The 20,545-nt window shown below is 36.3% G+C and overlaps 1 protein-coding gene and 1 long non-coding RNA gene across 2 annotated transcripts in view; one reads left to right on the top strand and one right to left on the bottom strand.

Annotated features, from left to right (window-relative positions):
• Positions 1-1,038: 1,038 nt before the first annotated feature.
• On the top strand, positions 1,039-4,199 carry LOC124646203. The gene is made up of 4 exons (XM_047186300.1): positions 1,039-1,173; positions 1,802-1,966; positions 2,953-3,082; positions 3,945-4,199. Exons 1-4 carry the CDS (start codon positions 1,087-1,089, stop codon positions 4,076-4,078), a joined length of 516 nt encoding a protein of 171 aa, XP_047042256.1. The 5' UTR covers positions 1,039-1,086; the 3' UTR covers positions 4,079-4,199.
• Positions 4,200-7,005: 2,806 nt separating this feature from the next.
• LOC124645691 overlaps positions 7,006-20,545 on the bottom strand; it is a 270,852-nt gene continuing 257,312 nt past the window's right edge. The window contains exon 4 of the long non-coding RNA XR_006986264.1: positions 7,006-7,686. This is a non-coding gene — a long non-coding RNA (uncharacterized LOC124645691). The remainder of the gene's footprint in view (positions 7,687-20,545) is intronic.

Genomic DNA, 20,545 nt, shown 5'->3' with positions numbered 1-20,545 from the left:
AACGTAGTTTTTACTTCTCTCCTGCTGAAAAGTGAATGGCAATTCACTGTGTGCCAGTATTTTTGATTTCTTTTGAGTTTTTGTAAGGAGTATTTATTTTAAATTATAATTCGTGCAATTAAATGATATAAATTAAAGCTGAAGATAGTTCGTGCAACTTGTTAACCAGCCGGTAGGCAACTGGGAACCAACACTGAGGCTGCTTTTCCACTGGAGATGTGCTATGCAGCTACCTATGTTACGAAAATGTACCTACCTAATAGCTTAGCTGTGACTATTTTCAATGATGATAAGCTATGTAGCAATAAGAGTCAGATGAGCCGTCGCAATTTAGCTATGCGAAGAAAATGCGCAGCTCGAGCTACACAATGTAAGATGAAATGCGTATTCATAGCACGCATATAAAAACAGTAGAATATGTTTGCACCAGTGCCATGCTATGTGCACCAACGAATATAAACATTACGATTCGAAGTAGTAGGCACCTGCTTACCTAACTGCAGTGCAGAAATTGTTAAGCTAGACATTTTGTAATTTTGACATTTTCGCTGCCTAAACATATCGTTAAAATCAAAACAGTGCAGTTAATTTCCAAAATAAACTATGGGTAGGTAACGATACACGTTATTGCATTAGTTAAATCAGCAAACAAACCGCTAATACGGTTAACTGGAACCAGATGGTAATTGAACGAAAAATAAACAATGGGGGATAATCGTTCGAGTATGTTGGGGGTCGACCGTGGGTGGCTCAATTATGCAATAACTAGCAATGAGTAAATGATTCGACAAGTGCATTTGTACTTCATGCATTATTTATGACTAAATCATTTAAGGAATTATGTTGACTTATTCCTTGGCTTTAAAAAAACACTTCTGATTAATCAGCTAATTAAAACAACATTGTCAATTTGTTTATGTACAAAGTCAACGAACTTGTTGACATTGCGAGTAAGTTTATGATGTTAATGTTGACTTATTACTGGATAGATAATGCATAATCGTTATTAAATGCATATTAATAGTTTAGTTTGCACAGCAGATCGAGTGCCGTGGTCGTTTGGTAGTTGAAGAGAAAAGTTTCGAAATGCGTATGAAAGTTCCAGAAGTGAGAAGATGCTGCTGTTGTTTGCCTTTACGGCATGGCATCGTTGTGTTTGGATTAATTAATATTGTAAGTAGTTTTTATAAGTAAACACACCTACCTTCCACAATTTTTAATGCTCAGCCCAGACCGTGTTCCACAATGTATGGTATGATTTAATTCAAGATAATAAGTGCGGTCCCCTACCATCGAATGACCCAATTCCTTGCCACGGAATTCATGGTGGGAATACCCAACGACACTTTGCATGATCTTGGAATCGAAAAAAAGACCTCATGCTGTGCTCTTGTTGTTACGATCCCTTGAGTAGAGTGTTAAGTTGATATTTTGGTTCTTTGGTAGGGTCATTCAGACATAGGTGTCCTTTCGGGATAAAGGGCAGTAACATTTTTGACTCATATCCAGTCGGGTTTTAGGGTATTCCTAATTCTTACAAGGGGTTTTGTTTGACGCCCACATTTTGCAGTTCAGGGACAGACCACATTATCATAGTATGGTCTTAGAAAAGCTGGGGTTGAACTACCACCTCGAACAAATAGTCTAAACCTAGCATTAAATCCGGTACTTTTTAAAACCACGTTTTATTTGTTCACCATTAGAGACAAAGCTTACCGTGCATACCTACTTATTTTTTTTTAAACCACGTTTTATGTGTTGACCATGGAGACAAAGCTTACTATATTTTTTAAAACTGCAGATATTCTCACTGGCTGCAGTAACATGTCTAGTTATAAGGACTGAGCTGAAGAAGTCCCAGTTACTGGATGGCTCATCGCTAGAGGTGGTGACATCGACTATATTGTTCAGTATCTTTGGTATGAGTGTTATACTGAACATTATGCTACTCTTTGCTGCTTGTCAGGTAAGAATTTTTCATAAGTATTTTCAAAGTGGTTTACTTAGAAATACAGTTTAATAGGAAGTACCTAACTATCTACCTAAGTACCTAGGTATGTAGTCCTGCGATCTTTGTGAGTACAAACATTTTTTACGAGTCTAAATCAAATAACGAGACAATATTCGTGTCTGAGTAAGTTTGTCTTTTGACTGTTCTTATCTCAAAACAGTAGGTATAGGTACAGTCAAATCACTTTGTTATGAACATACTAAATCCAAGTGTGATTCGGGTCATTTACTGTGTGAATCATTATGTTGTATGGGTTAAGGTAGGTCCTTGGCGTCTCATTACTCATTACCTGTCTCATTTCAGGATAGTAGATTGAAATGCAAAATATTTTTACACTGACTTTCTTTCTTTAACGAATAGATCCAACGTTTTGATTATTCTCTAGCATCATAATAATTATATGGGTAGGTTTATATAGGAATAGGAACTATTTTATATTACGAAACAGGCGAATCTGATATTTCATTTGCAATAAACTGACCATGTGTAAGTAGAGTAGATTACGAATCCATCTGTACAAAGTGGGCTACCTACTAAGATAACCCTAAGGACTTCATAATATTTGATACATTACGCATATCAGTTCTTAGATAGCTATAACCAATCAGCTTACTAATGTATTTTTGATACTCATCATCATCATCATCTCAGCCATAGGACGTCCACTGCTGAACATAGGCTCTCTAAGCGGATCTAAGGGGGAGCTTAGATCGGCACTGATACAGATTTGATACAAATAACAATAATTTTAAGGTACCGACTGCTGTTCCGTCCATCGCACGTTCGCTATCCCCTTGCACGGATTCAAACAATTTAAGAATTCCAGTAAAGTCCCTATTTTCACAAAAAGTGACGTTCCTCACTGTGTTATTCTTTCCTTTAGCCTCATGTCGACTACCATCTGACCATATATGTTTCAACTAGTACTTAATTATTTTCAGAAAGACATCTTGATGCTGCGATTATACTTGTACTACGGGGTGGTCACCACACTGGCTGCGCTAGTTCCCACCTTCGTACTGCTGTCCAGGAGGATGGTATTCGATGTCTGCGTCGCTCTGTTTGCTATATGTGGGTATAATTATCGTTGCTACTATCTAGTTACTAATTGGTTTTAGTTAACACAACTTTATTCGTTTATTTTTAAAACATTACTACTCTAAATCAGTCTCCGAAAGTGGCAGCACTAAGGTTACTTTTCTAGCCACGATAAGTTCTGTTATTTTTTGAATGGGCACTGTTCAAGAAAATGACTTCTCCAAAAAATAGATTTTGTTGTTCAAAAGAATACAAAAGCCATTTTAATAGACACCCTGATTTTCTTTTCAAAATACTTCCCGAATCCAATACCGTTATTAAATAATACTGTGGGAAACACTCGTAGATACTAAATCTCAATGACACTATACAATGCCTATGTTAATTGTTTTCACGTAAATAAGCATGGATATTTCTAAAATAAATGAATTCAGAGTCAACAGACTCGTTCTCGAGTTGTGGTAGTAAATGCAAATTTTTACTATATCGACGATTATGGCCAGTTTATTGCTGGTCACGATTGTGCTTCTAACTGCTGATGTTTGAGCTTACCCCCGGGTATAAAAGAGAGTCTGATACGTGACTTTCCATACTGCGTTTGTGATGTAACGTTACCTTATAAAAATTGCTGTTTCCTGCGGTTTTCCTTGTTATGATGTAACTTCTTCGAGAACCAGGATAAAAAAACCTAAGTCCAAGTATCGAAGTTTTTTCCTTCCAAATGTTGTATCAAGCTTCGGAGTTTTTTCAAAGGTTCTATCTTTATAAGTATAGCTAGCTTCATCTAAGCCATAAAATTTTCCTTTCCTAACAGAAATATTTCCTCAGTTTTTGTCTTTTGTAGCATAACGAATTTTTCATTTCATTGAATATAACAGTGTTGCTTTTTGTACAGGTATGCAGTGGTATGTCATCATCCTAGTTCGTAGTGCGATCGTGAAGTTAGAACAAGCGAGTGTGAGCTCAGAAGAAACCAGCACAGTACATGAAGTTGCCATTGATGTTCCTGATAGGGATACTTTACTTTAAAATATATTTATTGCATGTCATGTTATTTTAACAATTTGTATTCATGTAGATGTTGTGAAATAGCATAAAGTAATGAAATAGGCTGTTATTGTTGAAAAACTAAATAAACTATAAAATCATTGAATACTGTTTAATTTCAACCCTTTCAAAATATATGTGGAACTATGGTCTACGAATTAAGAAATGCTTAAATTAAAATATTTATGATTTTGAGTTTTTCAAACGATTCGAATATTTTATTTATTTTTTAATCCTCACATTATACTGAATTCAATCATACATATGAAGTTTCCATCTCCTTTACGATTCGTTCTTGTTCGGTAGCAGCTCAAAAACTAAAGACCCCATGAGCCTTGCGCAATAAACAAAATACGTTCAAAGTAGCCGCTCTTTGTTCAGACATCACGCTCACAGTAATGATGCCGTCAAATTATTAAAAAAAAAGTGCTAAAATATTTCAAAATTTTCATGTGGCGCACAGGTGGGTGCCCGCAGGACACCGAGTCGTGACTTACTCCGCCGCCACCATTGTGCACATCCATCGCAGTAAGGATAACTTTAGCTTCAAAAGTAGCGGCTCATATTGTATTGTGACTACTCCAAATTGCCAATTACCTACCATTGGGAAATTTAAAGACACCGCAACACGAACGCTCCATAAATGCGGAAGTTTTTAGGAGCTCACATTTTAATTTGCGACCGATTTAAATATTTCGAGTTAGAAATGATCCTCCTTAATTCGTCTTAACAGATTACCTAACGGTAAAGCGTTAAGTGCAAATCCTTCTTAGGTCTCGTGGGTTAGCTTGTGGCTGGAATTAGAAGTAAAATCCGGATAATCCTTTAGTCTATTTCTTCGAAACAGATGAACACGCTTTTGTTTCGATCCCCAGGGACATGTAGGTCCTATAGACCATATTATTAAATTAGTAGGTCCTTCGATGGAATAAGTGTTCCAAAAAAGCGGTTATTACAGTAATTTGCTATATTTTACGTTAATATTCCATGTGATATGTATTTAAATGCCATCTGGTATTCGAATGAGAAAATTCTGCAAGCCGCAAAACTTTGTGGGCGGGAATTCTGGCGGCGGTTACCAGAGACAAGTTTAAGGACAAAGCTATTAGGTAAAGGGTAGTATTTAAACGCAAATCAAAAAATATCCTTTTTCTATGCAATAAGATTCCGAATTCCCATCAAAATTACTGATTGCACAGCAAAATATTCAACTCAAAATATCACTAAACACACTACAATTTATTTTCGCAGCGTACAGCGATTTTTCCTAAAGCAAAAGCTTTTTCATCAATGCACAGCTAATAATCTTAATGCACATTATACATGTTAACTTTTTTTCTTTTAAATATAGCTTCTATTTTTATATTATTTACAGCAGTTTTTCTGAATAAATCGGCATTTTATTAGTCACAGTCATCTTATTATTTATTAATTACCACATAATGAGATCAGCAAAAAAATATAAAATTAAATACAAAATTGTAATTTATTGAATTATTAAAGCCAGTAATTTATTACATTTTTTGCCCAATAGGCACATTTTTAGCTTCTACAGGTGGCGCCACGTACTTGAGTCGGATCGCAAGTCCGATGATATGCTTGCACATATACCTAGTTCTTAAAAAAAATGGGGCAGGTGCATTTTCAGTCATTGTCAGTACTTCCTTTTGGCATACATTTCATAATATAAGTAGTCATTAAAGGCAGAACTATCATATTTCAGAATGTTTATAGTCAGAATCATCTTTTGGCATAGTTTTGGAATTTTTATTTTCCTGTAAGAAGCATGCAGCATGTAAGCAGGCATGCAACATGGAAGTAAGCATGCAACATGCAGCAAGCATGGCTTCTGTCACGGCTCCGGCGCTTCGTGGCTCCGGCGGTCCCATGCGAGCTTATCGTCGCAGATGGTTTTCACGCTCACCACCGCAGTTTCGGCTTACTACAGCCTCAACCGCGTCGGCGAGCGTTAAACCTACCTGCGCCTCAGCTCGCAGACCGCCTCGCCCCTCCGCGCCTACGCGGTTTTGAATTGCACTCTAGGGGTAGGGCAAACAAGACTACGTGGAGTCGGTTTTGCAGCGATTCGTTTTCGTTACTAGCTTCAATTTTTAAAACAATGTTTTTTAATTGAAGGTTATAAATGGCAATTTGCAAAATAAATTCAATACAATAAATAAAATTCTACCATCTTCACAGTACGCTGAATGAAATTTCAGTTAATTTGTTCTGCTTTTAGAAATAATGCAATGTAACAGGATTTTTTTGTTATAATAATCATTAAATTTGCCGAGCATGGTTTCTTGAAAATTAAGACAAATATGATAAACAGGTTTTGTTGTACTTACTGGTTAATATGCGACTGGGGTAGTTATTTTGCTATGAAATATGGAAAATTTGCTGTGCAGTCAGTATTTAATGCTTGTATGTAGTATTTTTGTACAAGAATAAATTTAACTGTATTGCATTATAAGGAAAAAAGTAATGTCATATTGATGTATAATTTCGAATTATCTGCAGTTTGAGTTTTGTTAAACATTTAGTTTATTTGTAGTGAAGTAAGTTATTTGATGTAAAAAATAATATAAATGATGAGTATTTATTGATAGGCGATTATTTATTTGATATGCAATTTATAATATCCCTTAGGTAAAGTTAATGTTGAAAATATGTTTTTTACTGAAATTAAATGGTATGTTGAGAAGTAAATATGTACTCACTGACTTTATAAATATTGCTAAAAATGGATTTAATTAATGTTAATGCTTACGTTTCTTACCTACAAGTAGGTACATTTCAGATTATTTATTAACTCCCAGACTTCCAGAAAGCACAGTCAGACCTCTCTCGTATTTTAGTCACTCACTATAGTCACTATTAATTAAAAAGAGTTGACAATAAAACCAGCGTTGCTAATTACGAAGCACTTTATTCTCACTATTAATTAAATGAATTGCTTAATAACTACAATTAACAATCATTTTAATATCCAGTTGAATGTAAAATGGCGGAGACGGCCATTTTTTAAAAGTAGAGGCTTTAACTATGGCACTAAGGAGTCCTGTAAAGGAAAATGCACTTATTAGCTGAGGAGGGCGCATGGAGGGTTCTGCCTAATGGTTGCTATTCACGGCTTGAATGGAGACGCGAAATTGCCAACAATTATATACTCCCGCAATGATAACCGGTGGATGTTCTGCTTCGGCAAACTCAGGTTTGGCAGTGTGCACGTTTTAGCGAGATCCGCCAACTCGAGTGGCGATTGTTTGCCTCCAGCTTGTTATGACAGTGTATGTTTCCTTGTTACATTTACATATCTGATTTTCATAAACCGAATGAACATTCAAATTCTGAATTCGAAATTCGACCGGGAAAACCGTTTCTGGTTTGACAGAACAAGTCCAAAATCTGAGCAGAATGTATGGTATTGTGCGAAGCGTGCGCTGGGGCGAGGTGACGTCACAACATGGTGGGCAGGTAGGCAGGAGAGCGGAGATAGGATCCGGTCATCCTGCCCATTTCCGGTCTTCACGCGGCCGTGACGCTTCCGGGCACGCGTCGCCGACGCCGCTCACCACGCTACCGATGCACTGGAAGAGATATTTTGAAGTTATTAGTCTGTTTAATTGAATCTGAATAATGTTATTGGATGTGGAAGAATTAGACAAACATGGGATTAACCATTCCCTTGCATCCAATGAGGACAAAAATGTTTTATTCGAAGGAGCAACCTTTGTAAATCCATGCTGCATGCGAATTAAAATAAATATTTTAATTAAACGCTGTCAATTTAGTACTTTTCCAGAAAACTTCTATATCAGAAAATTAAATTAATGTAGTTTTTACAAGATTATAATATTGTTTTAAAAAGAAGTAAGTAGATTGATTCATTTTCAGATTATTGCAACTGCAAGAACCATCATTAACTTATATTTTCATAGTTTTGCATTATATCATATAAACCGAACAACGGAATGCTACTTTCTTAATTAAAGAAAAAAAAAACATAAAACCTCCTTGTCTCTTCCAAAAAAAAACAAAACTTTGCCCGCCAACTTCTGTGTCATGTCGTCACACGACGCGACAACGGCGACGTCTGCAAGATGAGTTTTGTAAAATGAATTCGTTTGTAGCTACAATTGAACATGGTCCCTGTTGCTGCTTAGCTGTGTTGCTATCTTCAAACTGCAGGATTTTGCCAGAAAAGTTTGAGAGCGCTTATTAATTGTGGGGTTAGAATTGGGACAGTGCTAGGGTTTTGCAGAAGTTTATGAAATCAGTAATCGAAACTAAATATCTGATATCAGTTTGATTGTATTTGTCATGTATTAGGAATTGACAGCTACCTACCGGTAATTAAAAATGTGTCGGGAGCAGTCATATAATAATAATCAATTTTAATTCAGATAAAACAATCCATTATTGTTAGTAAAGACATAAACAGCTTATAATCTAGTATTAGTACATACACACATACATTTAGGCAACACATTAATTAAAAATTTTATATAATCGTGTCATAACAAATACACAAAATACAATTCATTAAAACGTACACAACTCAACACTACTTCTGGGCACGGTTTGTAGACAACACTTGCGTCTTTGTCCAGTGTTTTAATATGAGGCCATCAGCCATCAGCTATGAGCCATCATATTATCTTCAAAATCTTAATGAATTTTAAATATTGCTATATATAAGTATTGTCTTGAGAATGTTATAAGCGTGTTAAAAAGAGAGCTTCTAAGAATTTGAAATTAAAATGTTGTTATTTGCGTTTTTTAGCAATCGTGACGGCAAGAAGCTACCTTGGACGTCAGCCATCTACGTTACAATTTCATAATATTGACAGGTGCCCCAGGGCCCACCTGACAGCGGTCATGCCCATATGTCGGGCTCCGCTGTCGGCTTGGTAGGGCCGCACGCGAACTACGCCCTTTACTTATCAATGACGGTTCTCTAGACTCCACTTTATACCTTGATGATATTGTACCACACTTCTCTTTAGAAGATCTATCATGATCCGTAATGTATGCTTAAATTTTCTGACTATTATAGAAATTCGATTATGGTCCTTAAGATACTGGCAACTGAAAGAAATATTGAATAAAATTTAAAGTTAAACAGTAAGTGATTGTTACGTGTAATTAAAGTCGTGTTTCGTGCGACGCCCTCTTAATTTGTTTCCCCTTTTGTGTGGGGGGACGCGACATGTGCGAAGTGGCACTTTTGCCTAGCTTTTAATCATCTCAGGGTTTTTTAGCTTTCTCGGTTAATTATTTTAATTATTGTGGTTCTTCAAACAGTAGTTTGGTGTTTCCAGTAATAATGTCAAAGTTAACTGGTACTAGTTTTTTCATTAATAAGAACATAACAAATATGAAAATAAACATTCTTATAAATGTCTTCTATTTGCAATGTGTACGAGTACATCAACATCATAAAGAATCTTGAGATGGAGTCAATTAATAACACGAAATAGAGTGTTGAAAGTTTTTATTTCTTTTCCAAAAACAGCAGAAACTAATTTATTAGAAACTCAAAAATAGATAGCTAGTGTGGCGTGGACGGGCGTGACGAAAAATAATATTTTGTTTTTACGTCATTTTTGGACGTGATACGACTTACAAAAAAGGGTGACGACGCGGTTTCGCTCAGAGACAAAAACGTCGAGAGCGAAACGAATTCACGTATTTCGATGTACGCGTGTATAGGTACAACAAGTATTGAGAGAAGTCTCGATGTTACAAACAAAAATAACAAATAAGACCTACAAAGTTCTTACTTCTTTCTATCTCGAAGTAAAAATAAATATTTAGGGGCCAGTGATTTGGGAATGTCTATCTTTTCATAAGCTCTTAAGGGATTTTTTTCGTTAGGGTTTTTTCCACTAGTAAGTACATACACGGCAAAATTTTCCTCGTGGAAAATTTTCGGTTTATTTAGGTGCTTATTTTGCGAAAAAAGTGAACGTGCTTTTCAATTATATTTATATTTTATCGAAAGACTGCTATTATCATTAGTAGCATAGCTAGTTTTTTGGCAAATGTGACTTGCTTTTGGAGAAAATTACAATTAAAAACTTTAAAAAGCCTGAGAAATAGATACGGATATTTTAGAACAAAAACCAAATATTAAAATAAAGAGCTACCTATAATAATAGGTATACCCTTCTCTGATTGAAATCGACATATGGTAGGATTGGTAGGCTAGTGATTTCCGTCCCAAATACGTCCTAATTCGACGTATCTAACACGACCCTTCTGGAATTAATGAGATCGATGCGGTTTTCGATAGATATCAATTTTTACTTTAAGCTGTTCATTACGAATCATTTTGAAAATTGCAGCTATTAATGTGGTATCGATCCGCTTTTGTAACGCTTGATTTTGTTTCTATCTGTTCCTGCCCTATTTATTGTAAATAAATAAGTATGTGTAATGTCGTGTCAATAATTATGTAGCATTAGGTGCTATTGAATTTTTAAGAAAAAGCGTTATCAAGCTTTAGTCATCTTTTCTGAAGCTGTGCAAAAATGTTGGTTGCTCCCTATATAATATTATAATATAACCTTTTTAGTTATGATGATTTTATTCCAAACAAATATTACCCCGAAAAAATACCAATTTCCCAAGAATTTCGGTCCAAATAATTTACACTTCAAGTCGTGACATACGGCGACTTGCAGAACGTGCGGCTATTTGGGCGACGTGGGATCACATATTTCAAATAACAAGCCGTTTAAGAATTTTAAACAATTTCGGTGTGTCCCCGCGTGGACTATTAGCGTCGGTAATGACCCATAATGACATATAGTCGTATAATCAGGACATTAAGCGATGCGCGCGATGCCTCGGGCCGACGCCACGGCTGTGACCGAAGCAGCTCTAACCGACTTTATTCTTTGTTCAATTACTGTCGCTACTACGTGTCTTTTGTACTACTGTTAGGATTCGATGATGAGAATTCGAATGATACGTCAATTATAAATTGTCTGATATCGAAAGCATGTCAGGCCACTTCATTTTGTGTAATTAATCTATTTGCCAACGTAGGATTTGTTGTTAAAGACGTGAGTAAATTCTAAGCATGGGTTGATGTTCTATAACTGTAGTTCTTTCCTCATACTGCAAAAATGTGAGATATGATGACATTTTGGGAGATTAACCTCTAAATTCGTGGTAGGGGTAGGTTGTCATATTCGCGTGATTCGGTCAATACGCTCAGAGGCTCGCCTTGAGGTGACGTTTAATGTGACTTAACAGTACGAAATAAGTGTGAATCGTGATCGAAACACACCGGAGAAATACTTTAGTGTCATTTGCTTTGACGGTGCTTTCAATTTAGTCTCATCCTTTAGGGCAAAGGCCAGACTTTGGAGCGTAAAACGATCTTCCAATTCGTTATGAAACTTATTTTATGGAAGTTGTACTGATAGCAGATAAGTATTTTTATTTTTATAATTTTTTTATTTATTTAAAGTCTTAAAGTGGTATTCTTTTTATTTTACAGAAACAGTTTCGCCTTTTATGTAGTATCTGGGCCATTATTTCGAATCCTGCGCATAGATTTTCCAAAACAAATAAAGATCCTGAAGCTCCCTACATACCTATTCTTAACATCACTATTTGGCATATAATAGAAAAATCTAACTTAAATAGTTTTCCGCTAGAGTCCTTAAGTTATCCAAAACACATAAGTGACAAGGGTAATTTGAATTCCGTAAAACTCAAAACAACCGTTTGCTCAAACTATACTTAAGTTTGTATTTACTTAGAACGTATAACCTCCATGTTTAGTGGCAGGTGAGAGTCGACAGTCGGTACTATAACTCAAAGGGTAAGAGTAATGAGCCCTCGGAGTGCTAAGTCACGTGCCATAACGAGCCTCTCGGACAGATCAGCCTTAAGTTCGTAACCAACTGGTCTGCCGTTTTATTGCGAGATAGCTGGACAACGCGGTGTCACGCGTTCATTTCAGTCATGAAAAATATAAAATAATAAAAATATTATGTAGAAAATAGAAGATTTTAAGCTACTTTTTACAGCGTCAGCTGCCAACGTAGAATATTTTAAAATAGGTATTCCCAGAATTCATTAAGCTGTTTAAGTTTCAAAAATCTATTTGGGCTAGAAAAGACGGCGAAACTACCAAAAATATGGTATACAAATCTGTATAAAAAGTGTTACAAACATACGATTCAATTGTGTTCATTAGTATAGATTTGATGTTATGCAAATGTAGTTGAGAATTGAGTAAAATTGTTAGCTGCCTTATAAAGACGTACTTAGAGATTACTGATTTTCTTCCTCAATTTAAGTTAGGCATGACAAAGTGAAGTAGGTACGTACGCGTATTATTTTGAGATGAGTTTGAATAATTTAAATAAATAAAATTTAAAACAAACCCACACAACTAGCAGGTGTATATGCAGGTAAGTTAAATTAATGAGACTGATTTGTCTATGTATCAGAATACCATTTTTTTTTAAGGTTTTGAATTAGTAAGACATAAAAATAAAACTAAACAAATTCACCCTTTTTATTGCTTAGTGTGTAGCCTTCATTAACAATTTAAACAACCAAAGTAGGTAATTATGTCAATACAGTAGCCAGTACGAAGAATTTAAGCATCAGCCCCAAGAATCGGACAAAACATTAATATCTTCAAGAAACAATAAAAAGCCAGCGTTTGAATAATCGCCGTGGCGCGAACACTCGATCCGGGCGTCGTATCAGGCAACAGCATCAGAACAACCTGCGTATCGCATTACACATAAAATATTTATTATTTATTGTGTATAATTAATTAAAACAGTAGGAGTTACAAAAACAAGTAGCCTAACAGGAAGCTGTAATAACTCAATCGCGAGAACATCGGTCGCCTCGATTTGTTACAGTCCAGATTGGATCTCGGACGGGGCGTACAATGTAAACACCGTTTTATTCGCTTACGGTAGCTAAATGTCTTAACATGATACGTTAGAGCCTACCGCGTTTACGTGGAATACGCGGTACGCGGCCGAGGGAAAATAATTGCGTATTATGTAACCTGTCTTTGCGTATGGTGGCCGTTTAGAATGTAGGCGTGTTCTAAAATGACTCGCTTTTGTTTTGTTAGTTTGTGTGTCTTGTAGAATTTGTTGTATCATTAGTAGTCCGTTATGATTTACGATTGTCATATTGAATGTGATTTTAAATTCAGTTTTATTTATTAGATAATCAATATTTACCAAAATACTAAATGGCACTTTAAAAATGTGACGAGAGCATTTTATATCGAGATAAAAATAAAATTCGCATGAAGCGATTACGTAATTATAATAATTAACAACATAAGTTGAAACCTTTAATTATATCGTAATAATTCAATTAAATAAAATGAATTTAAAACCGAACTGCAAATCCCAAACACCTTTTATTTCTCCGCTATAAACTACGCATATTACTAGCACATGGTGCATTTATTAAAATATATTCATATTTAATGTAAGCAACATTTCACACTAGCCGTAAGAATCGCAGTTTATTTGCTTGACAAGGAGTCTCGCGGGCTCCCGCGGTCGCCGGTCGCCGGTCGCCGCGTGGGCATGAAATACGAGTATTGTGCTACGTGTGGAAGGTCTTTATTAAAGTTCTCGTGAAAATGCAACAATGACCCGGTGGTCGCACCAACTTAATCTAAGAGAATGAATCCGCAAATGAAATCTAGGATGAACGGGTTTAATCTCGCTCTTATTAAGAGTATTTTGTTGTTGTTGCGAAAGAATTTGGTTGGTGACAGTTATTTTTGTGGTCCTTTGTTTGTTGATACTCTCGACGAATAATATGAGAATTAAATTATTTTGAACAAAATTATTACTTACTGAACAATTTCTTACAACAACAACAAGGAATAAGAAGATCCGAATCCGAAGACATCCGATTACACGTGTAACGTTCGTGTTTATCATCGTTTTTTTTTTAAGGATTTCCTTTATTTTGTGAATTTAGCTTTTAATCATGCTAAGCCTGTCGCTCTAAACTACTCCTTCCCAAGACTAGGCAAAATCTGTACAGAATGACGTGTTCAGTAGTTAGCCTGCATGACTTAAACACGGCTCCTAACCAGTATTCTATGCGAGGATTACGCCCCCAAACTAGCCACAAAATGCCCAAAGAAATTTCAGGTTCCCACATAGCAAAAATGCCAAAAATATCCAACACCTATTTGGCGAAAACTGATCTTACTCCATCTACCAAACCTCAAAGTGTACCGCGACTTTTTTCTTCGTAAATAAAAAATAATCCAATTACTTGCTTATCAAATAACAGCATCTTAGTTAAACTAATAGCTTCGTACTGTAGATTGGCCGTATCTGTATCAATTTGGATCTCATTACACTAATCATAACGGCGTCCATCTGAATCAATTAAAACGTATACGTATGTTCTAGTGCTGGTAAATTGGCATAAGATATGGTTTGATTGGATGTTACTGAGTTTGTTTACCATTTGGCTTAAATAGTTTCCTAATGAGAAATATTTAAGGAACTGTAAGCTAACAGAATTGCAGTGATTAACATAGTCAAGTGGAGTATTTCAAATTTGGTTAGACTTTGTCAAAGCATTTGTCATATTTTATGCGTCTTTTGCTTCTAGCCAATAAACCTTCAAGCTGGCTTTAGGTGATCTTGAAATGTTATAAGTGAAACTTCAACTTTAAGTGAATTCAGTGTCTCTAAGTTAAAGTGATTCATACGTTTGGTCCATCTTTGATTGACATTAAATCACATTATGTACAAATGACAGGGGCGCTATTTAGCCCTATTTAGATAAGCAATTAAAACGTGACAATTAAAAGACGAAACTACTTAATTCAAGAAAGCTTCTGAGAATTAGCTAGCAAACTGTTTCCAAAGCTTTTGATTCGTACCTATATGTAATGATCATAATGATTAGCATTCAATATCGATACTTAAATCAAGTTACACAAGCTTTATTTTCATTTATAAAGGCCTTTTAAGTACATAAGTAGGTACGCATCAAAATACAAAACACGTAACAGATATAGGTACGTACCTCATATGGTACACGTAAGTTCGGCCATTGTTATAAGTTCTTGCACTCGACCATACAATTATACTGAAGATGCCACAAGTGCGTCGGATTGCACGCATCGATGCAAATTAGTCGGAATGATGATTCATTTTTTTTATAATATGTCCACTTATTATAAGATGTGTATATTATAGTTATGTATAGTGATTGTCGATAGACGACCGTGTGAAGAATCAGCGGTTACATATACTTGTAATTGTTGGATATTTTTTTTAATGATGATTAGAGTTTTTTGCTACCAGACAGGTAATGCCATAAATGTTCTCACAAGGCTGTTGTTGATGTTGGTTTAACAAAATGATTTGTACAGGTAACTCACGTGAAGGTTTTTGTGTTTTTTGTTGTTTATTATTCGTTTTTGTGATAAACCTTGCAATTTAATTTCATAAAGATACTGAATTAGTTATGATGCTACTATGTTACATAGGATAATTTAAACGTTTTTATCCACTAGTGCAGAATACAGCTTAAACCTCACCACAGCCACCCATACTCTCACAAAACCCTTGACCCACGAATCACCACTAAACCATTGTACACACTAAAATATCAAACATTATAACTAGCTACGAGCAATAACTACATACAAATGCATAAATAAATTTCACTTAAATCGACCTCCGTTGTCCGGTAAAGCAGTAGCCGTTTCATAAATCTTCGCCCCCGCAGCATTGAGACGACGCTCCTAGGTCATACCTTGCGGACACCGGTCACGACTCAAGGGGACACACACAGGTGTATCGACGAAATTTTGTTCTAAAGATCACGTGAAACTGTACGACGTGACCTTTGAAGGGCGTTTTATGAGTTATTGCTAATTTACATTGTATTTGTGATCAAAGTCAGAGTTTGTGCGGTCATACAGTGATCCTGTTTATGGCGTACCATAAAATCTTTCTAAAACATCGTAATGTTTTGGGAGGATTTTCATGGAGATGGAAATTATCTAGCTGCCATCAGTATATACATGAAAGAAAATAATATTCGACTATTAAGGAATGACAATTTCAATTAAATAATCAGAATTTAACCAACTCTTTTTCAGTGCAAAAGCCGTAATAACAAAACGCGAAACTGTCATAATTTCCTCTGGACATAAATCTTAGTGCGGCCAGTGGGACGACGATAAATAACAGAGCTTACAGTAGGAACTGTCAGTGTTAAGACCCCTTGGTTTTTATACATACCTGAGTATATAGCGCTTGATATAGCAAACACATCTACTTAGCTAATCTGATAAGTAAGAAATAATGGCGCGGTATGACCAGTTTTGTCTTCCTTAAATGCGGAAGTCTTAAGGCGTAATGTTGAATTTTTGCATGATATCAATATGACATCTTTTAATAAATGTGTTGAAGAATGAAATAATAGGTAGTACTTACACAAGATTTTGGAGTCACCAAAGGTGATGGGAATCTATAGGTATGCTGTGTTTCCCCAAATCACTTATAGGTATTTCAATAGAGGAGCACTGATGATGTTAGAATTTTCTATTATATTTTCATTGAAATAAATTGGTGGTCATGTTGCGAGATACATTGTTCAAGACGCTAGGATGCATTGTGAAGCTTGCGGTTTAACAAAGATCCTGAAAAGACCTTTTTGAGTCCTAAAAACTGTACCTACAGACAAGACCTAAGTGAATGTTCGAAACACCATTACAAAACTATTAAAAGCTTAGATACACACACCACAATTTGTACAGTCAATGTTCCTTTCCTAGTGCAGGCTTGGCCCAGTCGCCCAAACCGGATCGAAGGGTATACGACTGATATAAATAAACCTCAAACGTTTTACTTAGAATATATTAAACGTTAGAATTTCCTTCCTGTCTAATAAAAATGGCACCGGCCTGTATCGTATCTCGCAGGAAACCCGGCAGGTCGTAATAACTCTAACAAATAAAATAATTCCTCGGTAAAATATACACACTAATGTGACCAATATTATAATATCTTACGGTAAGGGTATCTACTAGTAACGCCGGAAGATTTAGGTGCGCCGAGGATGCGCCATGTGGAATGCAGCCAACAAAATATTAATTTTAAAATATTTTAATTTTAAGAAAGGTTGGTATGGTATTTTTTTTTCTTTGTTTTACAGTTTATTGAAATAGAAAATATTAAAATCTTTCAGAATTTTCTTCTCGAGACCTTCAAGAAAACTAGTTCTTCTTCTTTCTTCTTCTTTCTGAACGATACAATCTTGGCAGCAAGCTGCAATTCTGTTTTTGATATGCCCCTATTTGTAATATCTAGGTAATTCTATTTCCACTGCTAATTTGATCATAGTCCCATTTCACAACCGCAATAACAGCCGAAGAGCAAGAAACATACCTATCCAATCAACTTTACAACACCAGATCATGACCTAAAACAAAATCCAATCCAATCCCACTTCCTTACCGTAGTACATGGACCGACCAGCGCGCGCGCAGCAGCCCGTCTCGTAAACCGCGGGACCACACGCGGGCGGAGGTGTGAAGGAGCGCCCGCACTGCGCCCCAGGGGCCCAACATAACTCACTAGCAGCGGGGCGCCGGCCATTCATGCCTACCTGCGAGCTGCCGGTACATGCACATACGTAGACACACTGTCGCGCCGAGCGTTACCCGAAACTTGGAATAATACACTAATTTTGGTGGTTATTTGATCAGGTATTATGACACGTTAAAGTATCCTGGGGTATTTAGAAATTTTGATCTAATTAATGGAGACAAGTCAGGGTGGAAGCTGCAACTGGTTTCTTAGTCTAGGGCGCTGAACTTCTGGGATAGGATTCTCCGGTGTACAAGCATTGAAAGGCCGTCATGAAAATAGGTAAGTAAAATAATTCATTCATCTGATTAGATTACGAGCGTTGTATGAAGAACTGTTGATGCAGCTGAAAATACATCTTTGTTCTTCAACTTATTTAATTAGAAAAGAGTACGTTTGTAGCAATCGCGATGCAGAGCAAAACTATTTAACGATCAAAACTTTTTAAGATGCTGTAATACTTTAACGGTTTCCAACTTTTTACTAAACTACGGTATAATTAAAAGTAGAACATAATTTACCATACGTTGTTCATGAGACGGGCACCGAGACAACGAGCTTCCGTTTTATTGAGTCACCGCACTAATACGTATAATCATCGTTGAACAAACCTAACCAAACATAATTCTTGGGCTACGAGGGCCGTCTAATGACACATCTCTAGCGCGTGGCATCCTACAATTTACCTCTTATAAATTAGACGCAACCCGTTATTTAGGTATCGGTGGCGAACTGCCGTGTAGCGTGCATCGTTATTGTAATTTGATTTCTTTCACGAATCGTTCCCGCCATACGCCATTTGGCCGCTAATAGGGCCCGTTGTGGCTCATCGCTTAAAACGCGCAGCAATTTGACTTAAAACACAAAAAAAGTTGAGTTATAACCATAAATTTACATGAGTTAAGCCGATTTGACGTGAGCTTCGTGCAATTGGTTATTGCTCATTATGATAATTCGGCGGCTTTTAAAGATGCCCCTATTACGTGGTTCTTATGAAGCATAACGCTTCGACTTGGAGATAACGAGAGATATTAAGTGTTGCTTATGGAAAATTATAGCATTACAATGAGCGAATTAGTTGTGAGCCGACCTCTTTGGTCGGTGAGACTTTTTGATGAATAACCGCGTTGGTGTTGTTTGAAGCAAAGGTAACTGTATCATTAGGAGTGAAGACAAGCTGTAATTAGATAAACAATGGCATTGATTGAAAGTACGAATGTGGAACGGAGTGTGGGTAGGTGTGTCGCTCTTGACATATGCAGTTGCGAACGGAATAATAGATAGTAATTATGTTCTGCAAAAGTTCCAAGTTGTCTCGGTTTTATAGTCAGTTACAAAGTAGGGAAATGCAATGTTGTTTGTCTTACTGGCTGTTAACTGACAGTATCTGGGTGGATGTGAAATGTGTGCATTTTTTTAAAAATTTTCTGGTGTTTAGCTTTCCTGCTTAGAATAAAAAGTGTGAAAACTTATCATGTTTTGTTTGAGCATGTTATGTGAGGCTGATACGAGGATTAGCAAAATCTAAAGAATTCGTTTGTTCATTCCTATTAACTCTGATAATGTAGATACGGTGGTTTACAATGAATAGTGGAAACATAATTGCTGAATAGAATATTGAAATTAGTGCGGCGCATGAAGCGACTGAAGATTTTTTCAAAGGTGTTCCAGTTTTTTCATCACGTGTAGGTACTTGAATTTTTTCAAAAACTGTGGCGATAATCGCGGGAAAAATTGCAAACTGCGGAATTGTGAAGGCTACATTAGCATTCACAGCATTTGTTATAACTGTCGACCACTAAAAGACAAGCCCAGCAATCAGCCACAATCATTAACCGTTACCTCACTCTCAATCAAGGCTGGTGCGGAAGTGACGTCACATGCGCGTGCGCCGGAACCCTCCCGCGTGGGAGCAGCTTCCGCTTCCGATGTCATGCTGATATACACTTGTTGGTCAACCTGCTCTGTTTGTGGGGGAGTGATGGTAGGTTTGATTGGTGATTAGAACTTTTTGGTTTGGTTATATCAGATTTTGTGGTTCAGAAAAAATAATTCGTTGAAGCCATCGCTTTCGGGGTACAATGATATAGATAAGGCAAAACCACTGAACCCTTTTGAATATTTCTGTCCATATAGAACCTTTTAGGTATAGTACGAAGTTAAAGTTAATGGTAATTCAGTTTTTGAAACCAATGGTAACAAATGAATCTAGCACTCTGGTATCGATCCCACAAATCTAGAAATTGACTCCTCTAAGAAGCTGCTTATAGAAAATCTAATACTGAAGAACATAGGAACGTAACTTAATACCCCTTAGCCATAGCACCCAATACAGCACCTAGACATTCGATTGTTTAAATAAATTAAATACTAGCTTTTAGTTCAACCTTTTTTTAAATGCTAAATGTCACAAAAAGTGGTTCAGACCACCCAGACTTCGAAGGCGGAGATCGGAATCAAAACTACGAGCTATTTAGTATTAAAAGATTAGTGACAGTGATAATTATATACAGACCTATAAGTAAGTATCGAGTAATTAATGGGTTTCCCCATAGCTTCAAGGCTGGTCAACAGTTGTGCAGAAGTAAGTCTATGCACAAAACATGATATAAAATCTTTCTTAGAATTGTTGGTGTGAGTTTTTATATTATATTTACTTCTAAAAAATGTTTGTTTGTATATACCCTAAAACCTCCATACTACAGAATCGATTTGACAGTCTTCTACTGTTGGGAAGCTACACTATCCTCGGGTGACATGGGCTATATTTTAACCGGATACAGGAAGTTACGTAAAACCACGATAGACATCA

The sequence above is a fragment of the Helicoverpa zea genome, chromosome 3 (assembly GCF_022581195.2).
Source record: "Helicoverpa zea isolate HzStark_Cry1AcR chromosome 3, ilHelZeax1.1, whole genome shotgun sequence".
Taxonomy (NCBI): Eukaryota; Metazoa; Arthropoda; class Insecta; order Lepidoptera; family Noctuidae; genus Helicoverpa; species Helicoverpa zea.
This window is presented reverse-complemented; position numbering and strand designations above follow the sequence as displayed.